This window comes from Pinus tabuliformis, chromosome 7, assembly GCF_031772625.1.
Source record: "Pinus tabuliformis cultivar Carrire ecotype Pingquan chromosome 7, CPIR1, whole genome shotgun sequence".
Taxonomy (NCBI): Eukaryota; Viridiplantae; Streptophyta; class Pinopsida; order Pinales; family Pinaceae; genus Pinus; species Pinus tabuliformis.
The window spans coordinates 221,746,999-221,773,282 of NC_142293.1; the positions used below are offsets into that span (position 1 = coordinate 221,746,999).

The window sequence follows — 26,284 nt, forward strand, 5'->3', positions numbered from 1 at the left end:
GCTAGTTATGGTGTACATGGGTTTTGTTTTGATTTTGGTGGGAAGGATGATGTTTTCAAGTAGATTTGAGATGCATAGTGTGAGAAGTTCAAACCATTGGGCATGGAATCATGGATTAGGGCTTGCTGTTGCGTTTTCTTGGTCGCAAGAGGAATACGGAGCAGGATAGTTACACATAGAACAATATCAGGCTGGAATAAAGATGGAATGAAGATCAGAAATGAAAGGCAACTAAGAATCTTTCATTAGCTAACAGAGAGGGAAGGTGGATGAAAGTTTGTCTAGGAGCAGTCAAGAATTCCTAAATAACAGTCATATGTGAAAGAAACAGGGTAAACATGATCATTTAAGTATGCATATTCATAACCATTTCTGAAGAAAACATATAGAAATAACCAGAACTGAGCATAGGGTGCAGTCAAGCAAAACCTAAGCTATTCTTCTTTCTTGTTATTTAGATGGTAACACAATGGTGCATAAACATATGTAAACTGTAAACAGAGGTAGGAAAACACTTATTGAGCCATGTAGTAGCACAGGAATTCCACAGTCACTCTTTGGCCATTAAATAACACAACAGTCAATTCTTCATCCAAAGCATTCCAGCAGTCTTTGATTACAGAGCTTCTCAAAAATACAGCGCAAGTCCAGAATGAGGATTATCAACCAACCAACCCTTTAAACAATGAATTAGGGTGGTTTATATAGGGAAAATATCCAAAAATATCTATTACAGCAGACCTTAAACATGTCTGAGGGAAATGAGTTCTTTAACCTAATCTTGTCCTGAAATTAATGCAAGAAAATATCTTTTGAGCTGCGCTGGAGGCAGTTGTATCAAAATGAGTTAATATCTGTCCTTATGGCTCTGTGTTGTTCATTTAGCCATAACTGTGCTTTGGGCTTTGATCCCCTGCTCTTGAGTGGCTTTGATGTGCATTAACTGTGATCTGAGAGCCTTAAATGGCTTCACCGCTTTCTTTGACTTTGCTTGGGGGCCTTTAATGTTCACCTGCTTTGGTATTGCCGATCTGATACTCTTTGCCGCTTCACTGATACTCTTCAATTTAATCTGGGCTTCATCTTTCCTCTGATACTCTTTCACAGTTGATTCGGGCCACTTTCTCTCCCTTGATATGCTTGAAACTGTCAAATCGCCCATTTTCTGAACCTACATGAAGAAATCCTGTCAAATTGCGAATTTTCGGGCCTACTAGTAGTCGAGCAATAGGCAATCTTCCATTTTGATCATTTTTTCTAAGCGCTAATCGCGCATCAAAAACTGCCTCAGTTTTTCATTCTGGGCATCCTTTGCTGCGATTTGCGCCCTTCACGCCTTTCTTGGTGATGACGTCAGCATGGGTCCCAATACGGCAGGGTGACGTGGCGGCTGACGAAGGCAGATGCGGTGGCAGTGACACGTAGCAGTGGGGGGTCGACGCAGAGGTGACGTAGTGCTGATGTGGCGCTGACGTCAGGGGCGGAGAGACAGAAGGCGGTTTGTGGTTTCATCGGACCGCCTTCTGTACGAGGGCGGTATCTGTCAGAATGGCTCCGATGCAATAAAGGGCGGACACGCATCCTTCTGTACGACGGAAAAACCGCCGTGCTATCGGACGCTAACTGTCGAGTGACGGGGCGGCTCTGAAATCGCCAATGGTCGTTGGATCTGGGAGGGCGGATCGGAGGGCTGACGGAGTGCGGAGCTGGCGGCAGGTTTATGTGCGGGGGCCCGCCCGAATATTAAATTAATATTTATATGACGGGGGCTTTCAAACTTTGGTTAACGCAGAATTGTGGGTTTTTGAGGCCTCGGAAGGGGTCCGATAACCTAAAAAAGGAATTTCACGCTTAGGAGGAGTTCAAAGGCACTTGAGAGGGGTTTTATGTGCTTTGAGAAGGGTTTATGGCCAAAAAAAGGGGTTTATGCCTTGGGAAAGGTAAAACACGGCCAAAGATGGATTTTATACATTTGGAGGGGAATTTTATGCATAGGAATGAGTCCTAATGCATTTAGAAGATGGTTTGAGAGGCAACCGAGGGTTCTGGCTAAGTTTCAGGCAAACTTAGCAATTCCCAAGCATAGTCAAGGTTATCTTTCAACCAGAGGGAGGGGATATGTACATAGGGGAGCTATTTAGTGCTTTTTAGTAAGGGAAGGGGAAATAGATAGGGATTTACATAATAATGTTAGAAGTTAATATGAATTTGTGAGGTGAAGTGTAGGGGGCTAAGTTTGTGAACTGAAACTTAGGCATATGAAGTGAATGGACTGCGGAGAAATGATTTTTACACAAGAAATGTGGCTTCTTTTCACTGAAGAAAGTCAAAGCCTGACTTAGTATTTTACAAAAATGAAGTGGTAACAGGACTGGTTGGGCAGATCCCAAGGTCCTCAAGGGGATGTTAGTGAGTGATTTGGGGAATAAGAAGAAGGGGGAATTAGACATGCCTCGTTTGAGCTCCTCCAAATGAAAATTGCCTTGTAATTGTGATCTGAATGGATATAACACTTGAAAACATGAAATGGATCACATAGTTTGATTCTGCAACCACAAAACTACTTACCCAGCCTACTTACCTAGCATTTTTTCCTCCTTTTGAATGGGTGCACTTAGACTTGCAGACCCTGATTATCTTCTTTTCTTTTGACTGCCCTCCTATCTAAATGTACCCTTATATCTTCCAAGGGCCCAGATTAAGCAGTTGGGCTCCTTCATTTCTCTACCTAGCTACTGATCTGCCAAGCTTAAGCTGTTTGGACAGATATTCATTCTCTATCTTCTAAAACAAGCAATTTAAACCTAGGGAAGCCAAGATTAAGTTGTTTGGCTTTCCCTTAACTGTAAAAACTCTTCAAAAATGGTATGATTCTTCAAAATGGGACTTCTTGGAAATATGGAACCTTGCAGCATGAAAAGATGACATATTTGGCATGTAAAACAGTCAATCATGAAATATGAAACCTATTGCAATAGGAGGCTAACAGAACCTACCTAGCCCTAATACCAGGCTAGGAATCAAACATAGGATATGCTCTGGGCCGATGAGCTACTCTACCATTGAGTTACATGTTCCTTTCGTGATGGGAACCATCATGGTTTTATCTAAATGTGTAGATTCCTACCTCCAACACCCCTCTCCCATCACAACACACTTTAGTTGAGGCCTCCTAACCACCTCAAGCCTACTTGCCGAAATAACAGTGCAGGAACCAAAACATACTTGCTCCTCGCCAATGAGCTGCATTACAATTGAGCTACATGCTCCTTGCACAATGGGAACCCTTAACAATTTGATCTAAAAGTGTGGATTGCTTCCCCAAACACCTTCACTGTTAGTTTTTGTAGCATCGGATGTCTTCTAGCCACGAAATTTGGTGGAGAGGCTAGAATACATGAGATCTCCAAAATCCAGAAATCGTTTCTGGAAATTCCACCTAAAGATGACTTAATTAGATTATTAGCCTATTTTTTAATGTTTCCTAAGTCTAAACTTAGGAAAACTGATTAATTAATCAGAATTAATTAAGTCAAGGTGAGAATTCTCTAGAAACTCACACGGATCGATCTAGAAATGATCTGAGTCATTGATTAAGATTTAATTTTGGTCGTTGGAGTCCCAACAGGAAGATATAAGAAGGGATCAATGTGGTGATGGAGAATACACTTCAGCAATTTGATTTCCTTGGCAAATCGATTTCCAGAGAGCAGCAGTAGTTGCTGGAGAGCCAAAGATCGAAGCAGAGTTAGTGAGGGGCAGAGACAGTGATTCGGAGGAAGTTTTCTAGATTCGGAGAGGCAACAACAAGGGGCCGAATTACTCCCAGTGAAGCAGCAGTTGATCTTGGATGGAGTCTGAGATCATATAGTCTCACATGTGGCAGACAAAGGTACAACCATAGAGATGTGGGTAGCTCTTTCTACGCTATATCAAGGTACTTCTAAGCAGCGGAAGGTGTTTCTAGAAGAAAAGCTAAGATGCATAAGGATGTAGACGAGAAAAGGCATAGATCCCTTCCTCACTAGGATTCAGGAGGTCCGAGATCAACTTGCAGTTGTTGGAGAAACACCTCAACCATCAGAGCTAGTGTGATTGGCTCTAAACAGTGTCTCGGAGGATTGGCAAGTGTTTGTCCAAAGTATATTGGGCAGAGACACTTTGCCAAGATGGGATAGGATGTGGGCCGATTTGCAACAGGAGGAGTTGAGGCGAGCTTTGTTAAAGAGCTCCATCAGTGGTAGCAGTAGCAGCGGATCAAAGGGTGTGAAGGAGGAGGAGAATGTGGCCCTAGCATCTAACAGTCCCAATCAAGGGCAAGGGGAACAGAAGAAGAAGAAGAAGGACCTATCTAAGGTCAAGAGCTTCAGGTGTGGCGAGTTTGGCCACTAGAGTACACAGTGTCTTCTCAGGAAGAAGGACAAGCAGGACCAGGCGACAGCACATGTTGAGATAGATAGTCTATCCTCTAGGTTGGAGGAATATTTTGCGATGTTCGCAGATATACCTCCAGGACTGAGGTGGGGAGACTTGGTGTTGTAACCCCAAAGAGTTACAAAGATTGGGCAGGGTCCTTAAAGAGCTCACCTCATGGATCATTACCTTGCTACAAGGGGCCCATAGTATTCAATAGCAGGATGTATCAGTGGCAGTGGATGCAGTCAGTACCAAAGTGACAATTGCAGACTAGTAGCAGTCAGATGCTGAGGAGCGCAGTTAAATGTTAAAAGCATAGTAGGTGACTCAGTGCAGAGTTGGCAGCAACAGAGAGTCTTCAGTGACAGTGCAAATGCTAGTAATAGCCAAAGACTCAGGAGACAAATGCATCATACTGAACACAGATGATTCAGTATTTTGGATGCTTCTCAGTTACAATAGTTGCAGTTACAACAGCAACAAATGAGAGGTAGTTGCAGTGCAGATGCAACGTTGGCAGCAATTTGGCAGTGTCAGTAGCAACACAGTGGTTGGTGGGCAGTATGGCCAGACTTAGCAGTGTGACAGGAGGTGATACAAAGACATGGTGTTGTGGCAGGATGCGAAGCACTAGAGAGAACATAGTTCTCGCTAAGAGGGAATGTTAGTTTCGACAGCATCCGATGTGTTCTAGCCACAAAATTTGGTGGAGAGACTAGAATGCATGAGATCTCCAAAACCCATAAATCGTTTCTGGAAATTCTACCTAGAGATGACTAAATTAGATTATTAGCCTATTTTTTAATGTTTCCTAAGTCTAAACTTAGGAAAACTGGTTAATTAATCATAATTAATTAAGACAAGGTGAGAATTCTCTAGAAACTCACACGGATCGATCCAAAAATGATCTGATCCATCGATTAAGATTTAATCTTGGTCGTTGGAGTCCCAATAGGAAGATATAAGAAGGGATCGATGTGGTGATGGAGAATACACTTCAACAATTTGATTTCCTCAGCAGATCAATTTCTAGAGAGCAGCAGTAGTCGTCGGAGAGCCAAATATTGAAGTACAGTTAGTGAGGGGCAGAGACATTAATCCGAAGGAAGTTTTCCAGAAGCGGAGAGGCAGCAACAAGGGGCCAAATTATTCCTAGTGAGGCAATGCAGAGGACTGCACAGTTGCTTCAGAAGAGCAATTTGATTTGGTTAGAGGAAAAATCGATTCAGCTTCCAGGGGCCGGGAGAGTCTTCCAAAGGACCGGAGAATCAGTTTCCTCAGCATAGACAAGCAAAACGACTTTATCAGAGGCAGTTTTAGGCTTAGACGTCCCAGGGTCCGCGCAGAGGCTGACGTAAAGGGTCCAGGAGGAGGAGTTTCTGAAGGAAATTTGTTCCACCCTTAGATCCGAACTTCCCAATGAAGTGATCTTTAGATGGGCCATCAGAAACTTCCGCTACGCCATTCTAATAATATGCTCTGCTTCGACTTCACCCTTTGTGAACTTAGAAGAGAGATGTGGAACCCATTGATCCTTTTGTCTTGTCCTTATTGTCTTTGGTGATTGCTCTTTCACTCTTGCTTGGGCATTGTCTTCACCTCAGCTCTGAAACCATGTTAATTTTAGGTATGTTCTATGCTAGAGCAATTTATTTCAATTTCTTTTCCACATTAGCATCACATCAGCATAAAGTAAACTACAAATAGAACATAAATATAAATCGCAGAAGACAAGCCAAGACAAGAGGACACAAGATGTGGCGCTAGCCAGGGACAAACCCCACAATGTGGGGAAACCCTTGATCAATTCTTCCTTTATGTTCTTCAAAGTTCAGCAGAGAATGTGAGAGAGACAGTACATTTACAATAGAAGTCAATCACTTTGACTTTTAATATCGTCATGAGATCAATTGAAGACATATTGCTTCAACTGATTCTCTAAGGTGACTAGTTCACCTATCATAGTGCTGCATCTTGTCTATTTGTTGCACATTACCGTGTGACACCCTGTTGTACTGTCACATGTGTTGAACCTTGATGACTGAGCTGCTCTCATCTTCATGTTGCTCATCATGCTGCATCTTCCATGGTCTTATTCATCATTAAGCTGCCCATGCTCATGATCTCATTCATCATTATGCTGCCCATGCTCATATCATCATGCATCATTATGCTGCCCACGCTCATATCATCATGCTGCTTATTATGCTACCCATGATCTCATACATCATGCTGCCTTCCTTCGGAGACAGATGCTCCGGCCATTTCGGCAGTTCTTGGTAGTTTCGGCTTTTCCGGCAGTTCCGACAGTTCCGGCATTTCCAGATTTTACCTGTATTTCCGGCTTTTCCGGCGTTTCCGACAGTTCTGGCTTTTCCAGCGTTTCCGGCTATTCCGGCTTTTCTGGCAGTTCCGGCTTTTCCGGCAGTTCCAACTTTCCCGGCTATTCCGACTTTTCCGGTTTTTCTGACAGTTCCGGTTTTTCTGGCTTTTCTGGCTTTTCCGGCTTTTCTGGCAATTCTAGCTTTTCCGGCTTTTCTGGCAGTTCTGACAGTTCCGGCTTTTCCGACAGTTCTGACAGTTCCGGCATTTTCGGCTTTTCTGGCTTTTCCGGCTTTTCTGGCTTTTCCGACTTTTCCTTAGGATCTCTCCTCCTACTAAAACCCAAACACAAGTAGAGAGAGGAAGAGATCCAAGTGTTTGTAGAAATGAATTGAAGTCCTCTTCTATTTATACTAAAACGTAGAGGTTGAATAGACATGACCATTGGGCTTCTGAGCCTACATAAGTTGCAGGTCGACTTAACAGTTTGTCCATAACATAAATAGATTCATAACTTCATAAATACTTATCGGAATCGGATGATCTTTAGATCAATCCTACACCTCTCAATGAGAGGGATCCAATAAAAATATCAACAATCATAAATAATATGACCCACATGGAGTTTGGCCCTAGTTGCCAATTTTAACATAAAGGCATCTTTGGTCCTGATCCTCACAAGGATTTGAAAAGAAAGTCAGTCGTGTATTCAGATAGGTCTACAATAATATTTATTGCCGAACTCTTTCTCAAATTGTTTTACTGGAATTTGTATCTAAATTGATATTGCTATTCATTTTTATACTTCAATCAATTTGAAAATTTTAGGTTCATAAACTGATGTACCATTATTTTATTATTTTATTCTTTTAGTTGTTACAAATAAAACATAAAAAAATTATAATTTGAAAAAAAAATAGATTTGAAGAACTTTGAATCTTGGAATTTGGGTGTAAAATTTAAGGCTATAAACTTAGGATAATATTCCTGCTTATCTCACTTAGCCTGACAAGATTTGAGATGTTTTTGTGAGAAGAATAAAAAATTCTCTATCAACACTACCCTTGGTTGATTAGTTGCTTTATCAATGAGCTACACACCCATTCATAATGGACACTCTTAAAAAATTGATCTAAAGATGTGAATTGCTACCTCCAACATGCCCCTTTAAACCACACTTTTGCTCAGGCCTCCCAGCCTCCTTAAGCCTACTTGCTCAAGCCTCAAACCCCAAGTTAGGAATCAAACCTAGGTCACCTAGATAGAAATCAAACCCAGGTCCTGTTCTTGGTCAATGAGTTGATCTACCGTTTCCTTACATGCTCCCTTTATGACAACACCCTTAAAGGTTTGGTTTAAAAGTGTGGATTTCTACCTCAAACAATCCCCCTCAAGCCACACTTTAGCTTAGGCCTCATAGCTATTAGAGAATCTAGTAGGGAAGCTATTTAAACCAATTCTCCGTAACCTTAATAATTGCTTGTGAACTTCAGTTATCTTCTTATGTTTCTTTGTTAGATCTTTTGATCAAACAATTATCGAGAGCAAAAACAATAAAGACAATGGACACAAGAAGTAGCCTCCAAGCCAAAGAAAAACCCCTCCAGGGGGAAAACCCAAAAAGAATATCTTCTCTTCTTATAGAATTTGCTTCAAATGACAAAACCAAGACCCAAACCTCTAGAACAAGACCTCATCCAAGCACCCATTCAACTCTCCAAGAATCTCTTCCAAATAGGTCAAAGATCAGCCAAGTCAACAAGAGTCAGTCTGCCTTCAACCCGCTTCAAATCTCAACTTCGGCCCCTAACTCGGATCTGCAAGCTCGACCTGCAACTCTCGGCCATGCAATAGCTACAGAAAACCTAATTCCTTCGCACATGTGAGAGAATAAGGATCAAAATCAGATCTTTCTTCCTTTTGTTGATTTCTTCTTGCTTCCTTGACCTTCGCTCTTGCTTCCTTCTTGCTCCTTGCTTCAGATCGAACTTGTTTCTTGTGCAGATCAAATGTGTGTCAAATGAGGTCGAAACTGCTTCTATATATACACATCTGTGGAGGTCGAATAGCCTCTTCTAGGCCGACTTGTCACTAGCAGGGCCGACTTGTGCTTGGAGGTCTTTTTGACTTTCTAGACATAAAATTAATATCTTTTACATGTTACATCTTTCCCAATAGGGTCTTATACAAATGATATTGACTCTCTTGACTCATGACAATAATTCTTATGACATGAAAAAACCATAGAAGCATGAACATGCTTAACCTAGATGACCAATCAAAAGAAGCATGAAACCCATGCTTGAAAATAATATTTTTCTTTTCTTCTTTTACTTTTTCTTGTAACATAAGATATACATAATGACATGAGTACAATGACAATTATGAAGACTAAAACTAGTTACATTTTCCAACACTCCCTATTAACTAGGGAGGTATTCATAATTGTACAATTGGTACAAGAATTTTCTCAAACTGAAGAGTTCTCATAAGAAGAGTCGGATTGGTAAGTCATCTTTAAGCATCAACATCATGACCAGCATTGTCAACATAGTAAGGCCTTGTTGAAAAGTGTACTAGGTTCGGTCTTCATAATGACATGTAATTATGATTTTATGTAAAGAGATGTAAGTAAGAAAAATGTAATTATTATGTTGACTTGCTTCATGGGTTTCATGAGCAAGGGATTTTGTTTTTAAGTCAAGACTCCCATTGAGAGTTTTTAGGGTTTATTCATTTAGACATAAAAGAGTCATCGTCATGTAAATGAAGTCATGTTACACTTTATAATAGGTCAATACTGTCTATGTAAAGTATCCTCCAAGAACTTGTCACCAAACCCCTTCAAGATGGCCTACAAACTATGAAGAAACTGCAAGATGAAGTCGGCCTAAACTCCAAGTGTCAAGTTGGTCTAAAGGGCAGCGAAGAAGGGTATAAATAGCCCTACTCGGCCTCATTTCGAGACTCATAATTTGAACAAGCATTCACTGGAAAAGTGCGAAGAGAAGGCAGAAGAAAGAGGGCTAAAAGGAGAGCGAAGAAGGAGAAGCAAAAGAGAAGTGCGGAGATTCTTATGGGTATAGCGAAGATTCTTTTGGGAAGTGCGAAGTCCGGGCAGCAAATTCTTTTGGGCAGTGTGAAGTTAAGGCAGTGAAATTCTTCTCGAGCGAGAGACTCTACTAAGTGATCAAAGTGGAGACCGAGTTTCTCTCTAGAAGACCTAGAGATAGAGATTCTCTAGGGAAGTTCTGAAGGTGCAGTATAAGAGATAGAGACTGAGTTTCTCTAGGAGAAAAGGCAAAGGAAGGAAGAGGCAAAACATCAAGGTGGGTGACAAGGTTCTTGGGAGGATACTATAGTCAAGGGTCTGTGTCATGGTCTTGGTACTTATCAATTGAAGATCTAGAAGAAGAATTTTATCGAGTTTTCCTCTCAAGAGGTGAGAGGTTTTGGCCCTGGCTGGAGAAGCCTATATACTGTGTCACTTGTCTTTATTTATTGGTAATTGTCTTGATGAAAAGAACACACTAAGAAGATAACAAAGAAAGATCATAAGTTAAGAAGTAAAAACATATCACAAGCAATTATCAAGCAGAGAAATTGTTAACATTGAATGCCCTAGATTTCTCAACATGGTATCAGAGCTAAGGTGCTGAAGTCAAAGGAAGGGCATCTAATCAAAGAGACATTCAAGGATCAAGTTTCAAGGAAGGCATCAAAGCAAGTTGAAGGTTATCAAATCAAAAGATCAAGATCTACATTGAAGAATCAAACCCTAGATCGAAGAAGTAGTCTACAACAGCAAGAGCTTTTGTTTCTATAGTTATCATCAAAAGGCCACAAAGACCCTCATCAAGTTGTCTACAAGGAAAGATAGCTCGAAGGACTTTAAAGATGAAGATCACATCATCTTGGAGAAAGTCGAAACCCTAGAAGCATTTCTGATCTACACTACAAGAGAAGTCAAAGTATATTAAAGGCAAGAAGGCATTGTCACCATTTTCAAGGTTATAAAGCAAGCAAGAATCCTCTCCTTGCCCTAGAAGAAGATCATCTGAGGAAGCAGCAAATCATCCTCATCAAAAAGGAGCAACCTTTTCTATTGAAGAAAGGCTTCTTCATTTGGAAGAAGATCATCCAAGAGGGATCACTAATACATCTTCTTCAACCATTATCAAAGTGATCAAGGTGAAGATTTCATCTTCACTTGTCAAGTAAGTATTTTTCATTCTTTAATCAATTTGGTAAAATGACTTCGTGTTTGCAAGGAGATTTATAAGTTGGATGGGTCATCAAAATTCCTTGCATGGAAAAGGAGGATAGATATAGTCCTCTAAGAAGTTGAAGTCATTGAACATATCAATGGAAAGGTCTCCTCTGAATTCATGGAAAGGGATTTTTATTAAAGGTCCCTTCATATAGCAATATTGGAGACATCAAAGAGATGTATATGATAATCTAGTAGGAATACTCTCTGAAGATACGGTCTACACAAAATCAAAGGTATCAAAGGATGAAGGATATCTTCATAAGATCTCATCTACGAGATCTAGGAAAGAAGATAATCATCATTGATCTATAATGCACTAACTGATAATCAAGGTAACAGATATCCATGGGGATAAGAAAGTTACCTCATTCGACAACTTGTGGTTTCTATGCAAGAAGACAAGTTGAGAGCAAAAGTGTTGAAGAATCAAATGAAAGAATTCAAACACTTTGTCGAAAGAAAAGAAGAACATAGCTAAGATTCATTGCTATGAACATTACAGGAAATATTGTCCTTAGCCTAAGAAGGACAATATCAAGAAGGATAGAGAAGAAGTCCATTTCACCGAAGAAGTGGAGGAAGCTGAAAGAAGGAAGTCCAAGGAAGAGAAGCATTAGAAGCAAGAGCTCATGACATAACCATAGGGAAACATGAAGGACTGTTGGAACAAAATCTATGATAGTCAACTTTGAAGGATATAGCTCTTGGTGACCTCATTGGAAGATCAAAGGAAGAAGTCATCTAGGACAAGTCTCATCATACATCAAGGAAACATATGTTGAATAAGGATATGCAAGATGGAATCCTCATTGGAGGATTCACCAATCTAGAAAGGAAGCAAGTGTTTCATCAAGAACTCCAACTTGTGGAGTTCATGGGATGATGGTATGATGACATGAGAGATGAAGCAGATCAAGGGGTTGAAGATCTTTTCAATCAAGGAAGCTACTGAAAGAAGCCTAGATGACCTAAAGGTAAAATGAGGTATGTATTCTCGTACTTAATGTTATAAAGTCATGTCGTATGGTTGCAGGTAAGAAGGATCACCACTTCTATTTTAAGAAGCACGATCAAAGGAAAGGAATCTCCTCCTACAAAAGAATGTCGGAAGGCATGAGTTACACTAGATGAAATCAACTTAATATGTCATCATATGAAGTATGAGGTGGTTGACTACGATTGAGGAACTCTGATTGGAAGCCCCTGGGAATGAAGTGTGTGAAAAGGTAGGAAGAGATCGTGATAATATGCAATGAAAGTAGAAGGCATTCAACATCCGAAATCCAAGAAGATTTGACTAGAAGATCTCCCGGAAGAATGTGAAGACTCTAATGGAAGTCGGAAAAAGATAGAGACCCTTAACACTGAACATATGTGGGAGATGTGTCAATCTGCATGCAGGATGCTAATACTTACAGGAAGATGTCATGGTGAAAGATCATCACAAAGGTAAATATGATTTGAAGTGTTTAGTGATTATTTTTGAACTAACATCTAGTTGGGCTTATGTAGGACTGTCAAAGGGAAGATCTGTGAATGACTTCCAAGCAGACCATATAGAAGGATGTAATGTCCTTCCGAGAAATATGGCATGAAAGTAGAATGACATGAAGCAAAGCCAGATGGAAAATCTGATAGATCACTTTCTGATGAGTTAAGGACATGACTAACTCATGGATAAAAGTGATGGATGATCTATGCCCTATATATAGAAGTTCCCAAAAGTTGAAGACTCCTTAAAGAAATTCATGACATCGAAGAAAGGAGCTCTTCATGCAGTTGATTGTTTTAGGATCTCCACATGAAGAGCTGCTATAGGTCCCTAGTTAAGAGGGAGCATGAGAAGAAGTTTCTTACTTGGAAGAAACTCAGAAATTCCTAAGCCGGAAGCTTAGGTACATTCCTATGTGATAGGAATGAGTACAATGGAATAAATCCTCCTAGTATAAGAAGGAGCGATAGACATGTTGTTCTGTGCTTCACCTGAGAAGACAGAATGGAGGATTGTGTAATCATTTGGCATCTGATGCTCTTGTGGGATGAGATAGGGAATCCCATGAAAGAGTAGTTGTGGAGGATCGATATTCTTTTGGGGACTGGGGAGTCCAAGAAAAGAATAGTCCTTATGGAGCATATCCTGAGAGAACCCAGGTGGGGTATGTTCTGAGAGAGACAATGATGAGTATGTCTATAAATCATTGGTCTCGCCAACATTTTGCTCTGATCTTGTGGAGAGATAGAGTTGTTAGTCAAGGCCTTGCTATATAAATGTTGGTTGGTATGATGCTATACAAATGAGTTACAAATCCGAATTCTTCTTATGAGAGATTCTTCAGATTGAGAAAGTCCAAGGTACCATTATGAATACCTCCCTAGTTAAGAGGGAGTGTTGAAAAGTGTAACTAGGTTCGGTCTTCATAATGACATGTAATTATGATTTTATGTAAAGAGATGTAAATAAGAAAAATGTAATTATTATGTTGACTTGCTTCATGGGTTTCATGAGCAAGGGATTTTGTTTTTGAGTCAAGACTCCCATTGAGAGTCTTTAGGGTTTATTCATCTAGACATAAAAGAGTCATTGTCATGTAAATGAAGTCATGTTACACTTTGTAATAGGTCAATATTGTCTATGTAAAGTATCCTCCAAGAACTTGTCACCAAACCCCTTCAAGTCGGCCTAAACTCCAGTTGTCAAGTCGGCCTAAAGGGCAGCGAAGAAGGGTATAAATAGCCCTACTCGGCCTCATTTGGAGACACACAATTCGGACAAGCATTCACTGGAAAAGTGCGAAGAGAAGGCAGAAGAAAGAGGGCTAAAAGGAGAGCGAAGGAGCAGCAAAAGAGAAGTGTGAAGATTCTTCTGGGACATCATCTTTTGGGTATAGCGAAGATTCTTTTGGGAAGTGCGAAGTCTGGGCAGCAGATTCTTCTGGGCAGTGCGAAGTTAAGGCAGTGAAATTCTTCTGGGGCAGCAAGAGAGAGACTCTACTAAGTGATCAAAGTAGAGACCGAGGTTCTCTCTAGAAGACCTAGAGACCGAGATTCTCTAGGGAAGTTGTGAAGGTGCAGTATAAGAGATAGAGACTGAGTTTCTCTAGGAGAAAAGGCAAAGAAAGGAAGAGGTAGAACATCAAGGTGGGTGACAAGGTTCTTGGGAGGATACTATAGTCAAGGGTCTGTGTCATGGTCTTGGTACTTATCAATTGAAGATCTAGAAGAAGAATTTTATCGGGTTTTCCTCTCAAGAGGTGAGAGGTTTTGGCCCTAGCTGGAGAAGCCTATATACTGTCACTTGTCTTTATTTATTGGTAATTGTCTTGATGAAACGAACACACTAAGAAGATAACAAAGAAAGATCATAAGTTAAGAAGTAAAAACATATCACAAGCAATTATCAAGCAGAGAAATTGTTAACATTGAATGTCATAAATTTCTCAATAGGCCTTAACTGACAAGCTCTTCTTATATGAGAGCATAATGTTGGGAGGCTTTACATGAGATACCACACTACCTCTCAAGGCACATACCCTATCCGGATGTTCACTAAGTATGTCCTTTTAGGACTATTCCTATCTTGGATTCCCAATCCTCAAAGAATATTGGTCTTCTTCGACCACTCTTATCTTGGATACCTATCCAATCCTCAAAGAGTTCCATTCAACAAGAATACTTCCTATCTTGGATTCTTTATCCTCAAGAAGTATTGATCTTAGATGCTTATCCAATCCTCCATTCTCCTTCCCAGTGCCTTCACTAAGACTTACGGCTGTTAGTCCTGGTCTAGTGCATGACACATGGAGAATATGATGTCTTAACATCACTCCCTCTTAACTAGAGAGGAGATCCTCATTCCCTTTTGATTAGGGAATTGATCCTTGCTCCTTTTTCAATTATTCAAGGAGACTTCTTACTTCCTCTCAAACTTAGAGGAAATTCCTTACTTCCTTTTAATTTGGAAGTCTTAACCACAAGCTCTTTAGCTTGTCTTCATAAATGTATCAGCTACAAGTTCTTCATGGAGATCTTCAAGTAATAGCTGCATGACTCCTCCTTTCTTCCTAGATGTTATGGAGCCATCTTCTTTCTTTAATCATGTGACAGGATTCCGACCATCAACCTTTCATATCACTTTCCATTAGTCATCATCAATAAAGGCATTATGTTGGATCTTCCAAAGTGAAGCTAAGCTTCCTCTAAACATGAAAGTGATCATCATGAACTTTAGGCTATCTTCTTGTACTGCTACCTTTCAATTCCAAAATGAAGTACACATCTTAACCATATAATTGAGTTCAAAAAACCAAAAGTTGAACTTGCCTCAACTGCCATCATGCACTTTTGCAATATACTTCCAGGTAGAAAACTATGTCAACCAGATAACCAAAGTATTAATATCAGAATTACCTTATGATGGCCCTTACATCAAAGTATTTGCTTATTTGTATCCTTTGAGATCAACATCCTTCTGTATGGTCCATCTTCATATTGTGCAAGAATCCTTCCCCATGCATTCACTTTTAATGAAGGTGCCCATGGATCGAACTTGATTAGCAAGCTACAATATCTTCCTTGGAGTTGTCATTATCAACTCTCTTTCCTTTTTCTGGAGACCATACTTGATGTTGATTTATGCCATGCTATTTTGCGGGAGAGTCTTGATCTTTAGCCATTTCGAAGCATACCAAACTTCTTCTTCCAAGCATCGAATAACCATATGGAAGACTTACCAAGCATATTCTCTTTCTGTAAGATTCTTGTAGATATGAACCCTACCTTAAAGAAAATTTATTTAAAAACATGCATTCCTTTGCTTCCATACAACCATCTAGCCATACTTTCTTTGAATGAGCTTGCTTCCAACCTTATTGAAGATTAAGCTTTCCTTTAAGAGGAGAAAGACTTCAATTTTGCTTTTCAAACTGTAATTCGACCATTTTGCATGCCTTCATCCTTCAAGACTATAGATTCCATACTAGATGGAATATATACCAGTCATAATTCTTCTTCCAAGAACCTTCCTAAATGATGGTTCTTATAGGAGGATTTTTAATGATCCTATTTGCAAAATGACTACCTCTAACATTATGTTAGAAAATGCTTGGATGAACTATAATATGCAATATGGTCCCAATCTTCTCATTCTTTTAAGCTAGATGATTCCTTTCAAAGCAACTTGATTATGTAGACTCTAATTCTACTATCATATGCTTCTTTCTATGATGCCATGCTTTTTACAAAACCAAGACTCTTCTAGAGAATGCAACAATGCATGCTATTCTACTTTCTACTTTCTAATAAAAGAAAGACAAATTGCATAATGAACCTAATAAAGATGGAGCTTCCTTCAATAGTAAAGATCCTTGGGATCTTCTCCTTTCGGCTTCTTCTCAGGTTATCTCTTTTCCTCAACTATGTGAGCTTCACCACTTTCCTTCCTTTTGTTGTTTTTGTTCGGACAATCCCTCTTAAAATGTCCATACTTATCGCATCCAAAGCATTTAATGTTGGACATATCTAGTTTTCCTTTGGAATTTCCAAACTTCCCTTTCTTCTTCTTCTTGGATTTTACAATAAAAGCTTGAGATTTCTCATTTGATTTAGTTTCATCCTTTTCCTTTATCCTTGTTTCTTTCAAGATACATTGAGCCCATGACTCATCAAAAGGAGTAGTATCTTTTCTAGAGTAGATACTAGTTGCAAAACTACTCCAATTAGATGGCAAGGCATTTAATATACAACTAGTCATTTTTTAATCTCAAACAACTTCCCCAAGCCCTTGCAACTGGTCCCTTATTTTGTGAGATCTTCGTAAGATAAGTGACCATGTCTTCATCCTTTGACTTCCTTATTCTATATAGTTGATTCCTTAAGGATATCTTTTGACCTGATGTACTTATAGAGTACAATTTCACCAACTTATCATACATATATTTGGATGTCTTCAAATCAGTAACAAGGGGAACAAGATAATCCTTTATGGATTCAATAATGATCCTTTGTGTCATCACTTCTCCCTTCTTGTATTTTGCTAACTCTTGAGTCTTCTCTTTGTCCAGTATAGTAACTTCACCAAGAACATATTCCATGACTTCATTTTCTGTGAGTACCAAGTCAATCCTCTTCTTCCATGCTAGGAAGTTTGTTGATCCAATGAGCTTGTTGCTTTCCTTGCAAAATGTAGCCATTTGATCTATAGGTTGAGACATAGAAGACAATATGATACTTACTTGTCAACCAAGAGTCCTCCTTTTTGATGATGTCTTCAACTATCTTGATGCTTTCAAGACCTTCAAAGAGACTTCAAAGATGCCCTAGAATGATGACTTCTAGGATGCCTTTAACAATAGTGTCTTCAAACAACTTCAAAGAGTGGATGATGATCCCAAGATTCTTTGATGCTTCCTTTTCTTCAAGATGATGGAGTGCACTAGAGAGCCTTCAACAAGAGTTTATCCTTCCTTCCTTCAATGAGAGCTTGATCCTTCTTAAGATGATGAGATCTTTAATGAAAGTTTGATGTAGTAACCTTCCTTCTAGGTCAATAGGTCTTCTTCTTCTTTCCTTGTGTCCTTTTGCAAATGATTCTCCTTGACAAGCAATCCTTTCCTACGTCAACAAGATGTTCACCAAGCTGCCTTCTCTTCTTCACCTTAGCTCTCGTACCATGTTGGAGAATCTAGTATGGCAGTTATTTAAGCCAATTCTCCTTAACCTTAATAATTTCTTGTGAACTTTAGTTATCTTCTTATGTTTCTTTATTAGATCTTTTCATCAAACAATTATCAAGAGCAAAAGCAATAAAGACAATGGACACAAGAAGTAGGCTCCAAGCAAGGGCAAAACTCCTCCAAGGGGAAAACCCAAAAAGAATCTCTTCTCTTCTTATAGAATCTGCTTCAAATGAGAAAACAAAGACCTCTTCCAAGCACCAAGTCAACCCTCCAAGAATCTCTTCCAAATAGGTCAAAGATCAACCAAGTCAACAAGGGTCAATCCTCCTTCAACTTGCTTCAAATCTCAGCTTCAGCCCCTAACTCGGATCTGCAATCTCGACCTGCAACTCTCGGCCCTGCAATAGCTGCAGAAACCCTAATTCCTTCGCACGTGTGAGAGAATAAGGCTCAAAATCAGATCTTTCTTCCTTTTCTTGATTTCTTCTTGCTTCCTTGACCTTCGCTCTTGCTTCCTTCTTGCTCCTTGCTTCAAATCAAACTTGTCTCTTGTGCAGATCGAATGTGTGTCAAATGAGGTCAAAACTGATTCTATATATACACATCTGTGGAGGTCGAATAGCCTCTTCTAGGCCGACTTGTGCTTGCCGACTTGTGCTTGGATGTCTTTTTGACTTTCTAAACATAAAATTAATATATTTTACATCTTACACCTTGCCCAATAGGGTCTTATACAAATGATATTGACTCTCTTGACTCATGACAATAATTCTTATGACATGACAAACCTTAGAAGCATGAAGAACATGCTTAACCTAGATGACCAATCAAAAGAAACATGAAACCCATGCTTGAAAATAATATTTTTCTTTTCTTCTTTTTCTTGTAGCATGAGGTATACATGATGACATGAGTACAATGACAATTATGAAGACTGAAACTAGTTACATTTTCCAACACTAGCCACCTCATACCTACTTTGTTCAATCCCAAGCTAGGAATCAATCCCAAGACCTGCCTTTGGCTGACAGACTGCTCTACGCTGATCTACATGTGCCTTAATGATGGGCACCTTTAACAATTTAATCTAAAGATGTGGTTTGGTACCTCCAACACCCTCCCTCATGCTCCACTTTGGCTCAGGTCCACAACCATCTACCCACTCTGAATGATAGAAGACCAGTAATCAAACCCAGGACTTGTTCACACAAATGAGCTGCCATACCATTGAGGTACATTCTCTTTTAGACAGGCATCCTTAATGGTTTGATCCAATGGTGTGGATTACTATTTCAAATATCCCTCTCCAGCCATACTTTGGCTCAGGCATGCTAGACACCTTAGGAATTGAACCCAGACGCTGCCCAGCTGAGGGGCTTCTCTATCACTAAGTTACATGCCCCTCCATCACAGGCACCCTGTTCTATATAAACGTGTGGATTGCTACAGCCAATAAACTCATCCCCCAATGCAGTTTAGCACTATTGACAAGTACATGATAACTGGACTGGTGTCTTCATGGTGGCAGCATAGGATGGCATTTTACCGTCTAGACCAGGAATTAGAGAATGATTTGACAATATACTTCTTCTCTTCAGTAAATTGTGATAGCTAATCAATCATCTCTAAAATCAATATGCTAACCTCTGCTAAAGAAACAGAATTTTAATGGGGACTTTAATTATGGGGAAAATAATATTCATAACACTTGCAATGATGGGTAAGATGACGTTTGATGGACCTTCAAACAGCCAAACCATTCATGGGCATTGAAACATCCAAACACGATGTACTGCATACCAAAATCCTGCTTGAGAAAAACCCAAAAATAAAAATTTAATACCTCATGGCCTGCTTTTACTAGCAGGCGCGAAAAGTAAACGCCAATAAAACGTGTACCACCCATGATCAATATCTTCTTGGGAGCTACTGCAGATGACGAAGCAGTGACCTCCATCCGTCCCCTGGACCGGTATGATAGTTTGTTGGTCTGAAGCTGCAGAAAGAGAAAGAAGAAACTGATATAACTCTGATTGTCTCATAGAACTCACATTGATTATTAAATGCATGACGATGGGCATTGAAAATAACCTGTTGTGGGTGAATATCCAGTCGTACGCCATTGAATTGGGACGAAGATGCAGTCAGAAATGCAGGTTTTGATCCCGTGAAAAATGCTTTAACGTTGTTGCTGTTAATATTGATGGTATTTGCAATGGCAATGCCACTGATATGGTTCATTACATTCATGGCCATCATTCTGGTTTAGCTTGTAATATTATAATCCTCAAGTCAGTAGCTTTGGGAGTGGAGGTGTAATGAAATGAAATGAAGCCATGAGTTGCAGGAGTAGAAGAAGAAGTGTTTCTTCTTCTGGAGGATGGTTCTTGGCCACAGGCACATACATGAGGATGACGAGGGATGAGGATAAGGCTGCCCATGTCGTTATATCACAGATAAACATTTAACATAAACGGTAAATTTCATCTGCTTTATGTTGCAGTGACATGTTGGTAGAATCCTTGTGGACACTGATGGATACAGGCGTTGTTTAAACTTTATCCCGCTGAGGAATCACGCTCGAGTGAGAAAGGGTGTTTTTTCCGCATTTGTCTATAATGAGACTTTTTGGAAGCCTTTCCGGTGGGTTTTTCCGTGTTTTTTCCGCATTTGTCTATAATGAGACTTTTTGGAAGCCTTTCCTGTGGGTTTTTCCGGTCAAAATCTGGCAGCAATTTATTGGAATCGCAAGTTTCTATCACTAGTTTCTGCACAATCAAAGCGTCCCAAGGGTTTTTCAGGGTGCTGAATCCAAATATGCAGTTAAAAAACCATTTTAACTGCAACAAATCAAGATTTAACCTCAATTTCTTCTACGGGATTTCGTCACCGGAATCTCCAAAAAATCGCATTATAGACAACTCCGTTTTTTCCGTACCTCTTCCTTATCATACACGTTTACTTTCACGCAGGGAATTTATAGGGAATTTGCTATAAAATTGTCATAAAAATAAATTACAATTTCATTTTTCATACGCTCAAATTTTAAATAAAAATAAATATTTAGATGTTATTTCGTTTAAAGTTATAATTAAAATAAAATAATACAATTTTACTCTTAAATAAAAAAAATGTTTAGATTTTTATTTTTGTTAATTAACCATTAAAATGATAAATAGATTAAATAAAATTTGTATTGCTTTCAAAATAAGAGATTATCTTAAAAAATTAAAGGTTTTATATTGGTTGGTCATTGGGGAAACTCAACCATATCCAAAAACGCATAATGTTAACAGGGTTAGAGGACAAAAAGTTGCCCAAGAGTTCAAAATATACCATACATATGTTAATATGCGTGCCTTCGAGGTTATGAGAGCAAAAACAAGTAAATAGGAAACTGAGAAACCAAAGATATAACAAGAGTAAAGAGACTAGGGAGAGGGGTTTGAATTTGTCGTTGTAACTTGGATATGCTCCTTGTTGTTGCCTGTGAGCAGTCGTAGTAGGGGAATGCCAAGATGCTTCTCGATGCGCTTCAATCCATGATCCAAGTTTATCATGTGCCAATGTAAATGCTCTAGGCAGAGGAGGAGGTCCTCTTTGTTCTCATGTCGATCCAGGAGAACCTTGCCCAATAGGAATTTCATGTGCTAGTATAGGTCCACCATGTGCATATACTGATTGAAGTACCCACATGTGTGCCTTGCAATAGGCAACTTGTAAACCAACTCTGCCAGTACCTTAATGTCTAAGAGGAGGTGCCTCTGGGTGGTTCCTTTTGGCTCGGCATGAGTGAGTTCTTCCTGAATGGGGGATGGGGTAAGCTCCTGAAAAGGAGTTATTGCTTCCTCCACTCTCTGATGAGTTCATGTGTTGCCACGACTTGCCCATTCTTGATAGTACATTATGCCCCTGCAAACCCAAGCTCGGTAGCAGCATGGCGACTACACAAGGATTGGAAAAAGGCAAGAACAAGGGGGGATGTGTTAAGAAAGAGACAAAGATGGATAGGCGAAAAGGTAGTGATAGCGAAACAGAGCCACATCTGCATCTTAAACAAAGGAATGTGGTCAACCATGATTCAAAGTGGTTGGAAGGGTGCCAGTAAAAGGGAGCATCACATGGATCTAAGAGCCACGAGAGGGAGAGATCATCTCAAAAGTGTAGGGTGGGACAACCCTTTTTGCTACCCCTCTTGTAAATGTCACTATGAATTGTAATTATGTTGGATGTGGGGCCTGATCATCTTCCTGATTGTTCAGAAGTTTTTATTTCAGTTGTGTTGGACCCCTGTTCCTAATAGGGTGGCAACACCAGTCGTTTAATCGCCATCAGGGAGCAACGCCCCCAAAGCTAAAAATAGATGAAAATTTGCCTTGTAAAATATTGTAATTTCGTAGTCAATTTGGATCGTTCATTAAGCGGATGATCTAACGATAGAAGTTATGTTAATTTAGGGTTTGTTTCTCTAAAAGGCACCCCCTCGGTTTATATGAGGGAATTGTATTGCGATTGTGGATTATTATTCTGAGCGAGAAAGGAAGAGGGGACTGTGTGAGAGCGAAGAGGAAATCACAACAAATCTGTTGTAGGTTGTATCTCTTCATTTTGTGGGATTATATAAAAGGAAGAACTAGTTGTTTCTCCGTGGACATAGCCCGAATTGGGTGAACCGCGTATATCTATGTCTCTCTTGTTTTATGTGTTTATGTTTCTGCAATATTTTGTGCATTTCATTGCTCCGTTAATTAATTTCTAACAAAATCATGTAAATAATGTAGAAATACAAATCATGATTAGGCTAGAGTAGTGTACACAGATTCAGAAATTTGAGGAGGAGAAGGAGTTGCTTGCACTGAGTGTAAATCCAAGGCACTTCATGTATTTATTACCTATCTCCTTAGCAAATTTATGACCCCATTGATTTAAGCATTGAAGTTGTGTATGGTTTGCCTAAGTGAAAGACACACCCATATTGTCCCTATTCTCATAGCGTGTGTTTGGAAGTCAACGCGCAAGAGAGGGACATGAAAAAAAAAAGGGGCAAACATAAAATGGGGAGAGATAGCTCGCAAAAGAGAACACAAGGTGTAGCGAATGCAGGAGCACACAGAGGAGTGTGGTGTGAAGAGAAGAGCAAACAAGGCGATGTTCACTTTGATTTCTGGTGTATGAATAGTGATGTGTATTAGTTCTGTGATGGGCAAGTGAAGTCTGAGTGGAGAATTTGACTCACTAGTGTTAGTTGTCTCAACTAGGAACCTCTAATGCTTGTAGAAATTCTGCTCTCTACACAACTTGTAGAGAAACTATCTAATTATGCAATGTACTAAAGCAAAATACTTAATCTACTTCTACAATCAAACTTGCGGAAACTTAATCGATTTGAGCAAGATCAAACAGAACACATATAACAGAGAAGAAGAATCAATACACATGAAACACAGAAGAATACTCTGGGGAAAGCCTCAGCTAAAAACCCCGTTATCTGTATTATCATACAAGTGAAAATATCTCAGGATTACACAAAGCTTTAGCTCTCAAGCTATCCAGCTCTTAGTACAATCCCTCATTGTTGCTCATAGACAGAATAGACAACACATATGCCTTCCTTCAGTCCTCCAAGCCTCCTATTTCCTTGCGCAGTTTCTCCTGGGTCCTCCGCTGCCACCTGTGTGATTCTCACCTCACACACAACACTGACCTTTGAAATAAGTGTGCAATCCTGAAGGAGTTGATTCCTTTTGCATGGATGAGTTTCATTTATAGGAAAATTCCTCCAACTGATAGTACAATGTCTCTGTCTTTAATATCAACTAGGTCTCTGTCTGAATTAACATGCATGAGTTATTTATGAAAGAATATTCAGTTATCTGGAGAACACTAGTTGCATGCATGCATGCATTAACTGACTGAACTCACAGTTAGTTCCTCAAACTGTTTGGAACTAATTTAACTGGACTTGATTCAATTAACTGAGCTAACTAATTACAACTCAAATACAACTCATCCTTATCTCCTTAATTAAGGGATAACTTCCTCAATCAAAGGGATAACTGTTGCATGTCTTCACAAAGACTTCATGTTTGAATTTCTCCAACTAATTAACTCAAGATGAATTAATTAATTATTTTTCAAGCAGCTAGTGAGACTAAATTCGAATTTTAATTCTCAATTTTGATTCAAGGACAATTCAAAATTGGAATATATCCCGAAGTGCTATTTATAGTAATGCTATTTTTAGCATTTCTATTTTTTACTATTTCCAACAGAGTTGGAGTATATCCTGAAATGTTATTTATAGCAATGTTATTTTTAGCATTTCTTGTTGCTATTTTCAACACTCCCTCTCAACAAGAAAGGCATTCAACTCGAACCCAATCCTGAACTTTTAAAATGTTCTACATGCAACACTTCTCTCAAGTGTTGTTGCTCCAGCAACTCCAGAAACAAAAAAATATACAACCTAAATCAGAATGATGCCTCTGTCATCAAAGTCTCTGACTGTTGTTGCCTCTGTCGATTGAAAACTCTGCACCTATGTGCTCTTCAGTATCTGACTTCTCTAGCCTCTGTCACATTGATCTCTGACTGCATCAATCCCAATGATTCTTATCGCTACATCCATGCTGTTGTTGGTTCTATCTCCCAGCACTGCATCCGCACTGCACCTCCTCTCATCATGTTGCATCGTGCTTCCCAATGCTGCACTGCAACTCTCTTATTGAGAAGTAAGTAACTGATCTCCCAACAGACCTCCCTGTTGGGCTAGAAACACCCTCTGATGATGAAGCTCCCTCTGTCGCTCCATCCGCATCTGTCTCTACCCACTCATCCAGTCCTGCTACTCCTCGTCGGGGCTCCCGTAGTAAGGTCTAATCAAAGAGGTTGGGTAGCTCAAGGATCCTGCCCCTATTTTAGCCTTCTTGGGACTATCACTTCATATCACCCCACCTCACACCTGGAGGTATCGCTGCATGTGATCCCTCTAACCACTTGGCTCAAAATTTCCCCCTACTGGAGGTCTTTGCTTGAGTGGATGCCTCCACTCGGTCTCCTCTCGGCTTCTCCAGTTGTGGCTGCTCCACAACCTCCTGAAGCTGCTTCACCAATTGTGGATCCTCCACAATTGTCTGAGACTTCTTCTGGCATTGCATGTTGAGAGGTAATGTACTATCCCTCTCAACCACCAAGTCTCTAACAGTTGCCTTGCTCCTCAAGGCTTTGCATGCATCTTGAACCTCAAGAGCATACAGGTTCTTGACTCGTGAACCGATCTACTTCACCTGTCTGGTGGTGATGTGTCTAAGGAAAACCTTTCCCTTACTAAACACAACATCGTAGCCTTTGTCCTCCAACATCGCGATCGATACCAAGTTTTTCTTCAGTCCTGGCACATACTTCACATCTGTCAAGGTGATGCGAGCTCCATGCTCCCTCTGAAACACAACAGTACCTTCACCTGAAACATGGTACTTTCCATCATTGCCCATCTCTATGCGCATCTGGAGGTCTTTCTCCTCCAAGTTACTGAATAAAATTTTATCGTCGGTCATGTGGAATGAGGCTCCATTGTCAATATACCAAACACAACCCATCATCGATGACACCATGCATGTGAAGAGGGTATAGTCCATTTCGAACCTAGAGGCTAATGCATCACCTTCCGATCCTTTCGAGGATCCCTTCTTGGACTTCTTTGATGGGCAATTAGTTGCATAATGTCCCATCTTGTGAATTCGGATTGCACCCGCAACCCCGAACTTCAAACTTCGAATTCTTCTCAGTAAACTGTTCACAGCTATGATAACCTTTGCTTCGATACCATGTAGAAATTCTGCTCTTTACACATCTTGTAGAGAAACTGTAGAATAATCTGATTATGCAATGTACTAAAGCAAAATACTTAATCTACTTCTACAATCAAACTTGCAGAAACTTAATCGATTTGAGCAAGATCAAATAGAACACATATAATAGAGAAGAGGAATCAATACACATGAAGCACAGAAGAATACTCTAGGGAAAGCCTCAGCTAAAAACCCCGCTATCTGTATTATCATACAAGTGGAAATATCTCAGGATTACACAAAGCTTTAGCTCTCAAGCTATCCAGCTCTTAGTACAATCCCTCATTGCTGCTCATATACAAAATAGACAACACATATGCCTTCCTTCAGTCCTCCAAGCCTCCTATTTCCTTGCGCAGTTTCTCCTGGGTCCTCCAGCTGCCACCTATGTGATTCTCACCTCACACACAACACTGACCTCTGAAATAACTGCGCAATCCTGAAGGAGTTGATTCCTTCTGCATGGATGAGTTTCCTTTATAGGAAAATTCCTCCAACTGATAGTACAATGTCCTTGTCTTTAATCTCAATTGGGTCTCTGTATGAACTGACATGCATGAGTTATTTATGAGAGAATATTCAGTTATCTGGAGAACACTAGTTGCATGCATGCATGCATTAACTGACTGAACTCACAATTAGTTCCTCCAATTGTTTGGAACTAATTTAACTGGACTTAACTCAGTTAACTGAGCTAACTAATTACAACTCAAATACAACTCATCCTTATCTCCTTAATTAAGGGATAA

General features: G+C 39.8%; 1 protein-coding gene across 1 annotated transcript in view; it reads right to left on the minus strand.

Moving 5' to 3' along the window:
* Positions 1-20,103, minus strand: part of LOC149246654 (chloroplast stem-loop binding protein of 41 kDa b, chloroplastic-like) — a 57,092-nt gene extending 36,989 nt beyond the window's left edge. The window contains exons 1-2 of the mRNA XM_089457992.1: positions 19,777-20,103; positions 19,529-19,681 (exon numbers count right to left, since the gene is read on the minus strand). Of these exons, the coding sequence (XP_089314118.1) occupies positions 19,529-19,681; positions 19,777-19,944 (321 nt within the window). The 5' untranslated portion in view covers positions 19,945-20,103. The remainder of the gene's footprint in view (positions 1-19,528; positions 19,682-19,776) is intronic.
* Positions 20,104-26,284: the final 6,181 nt, after the last annotated feature.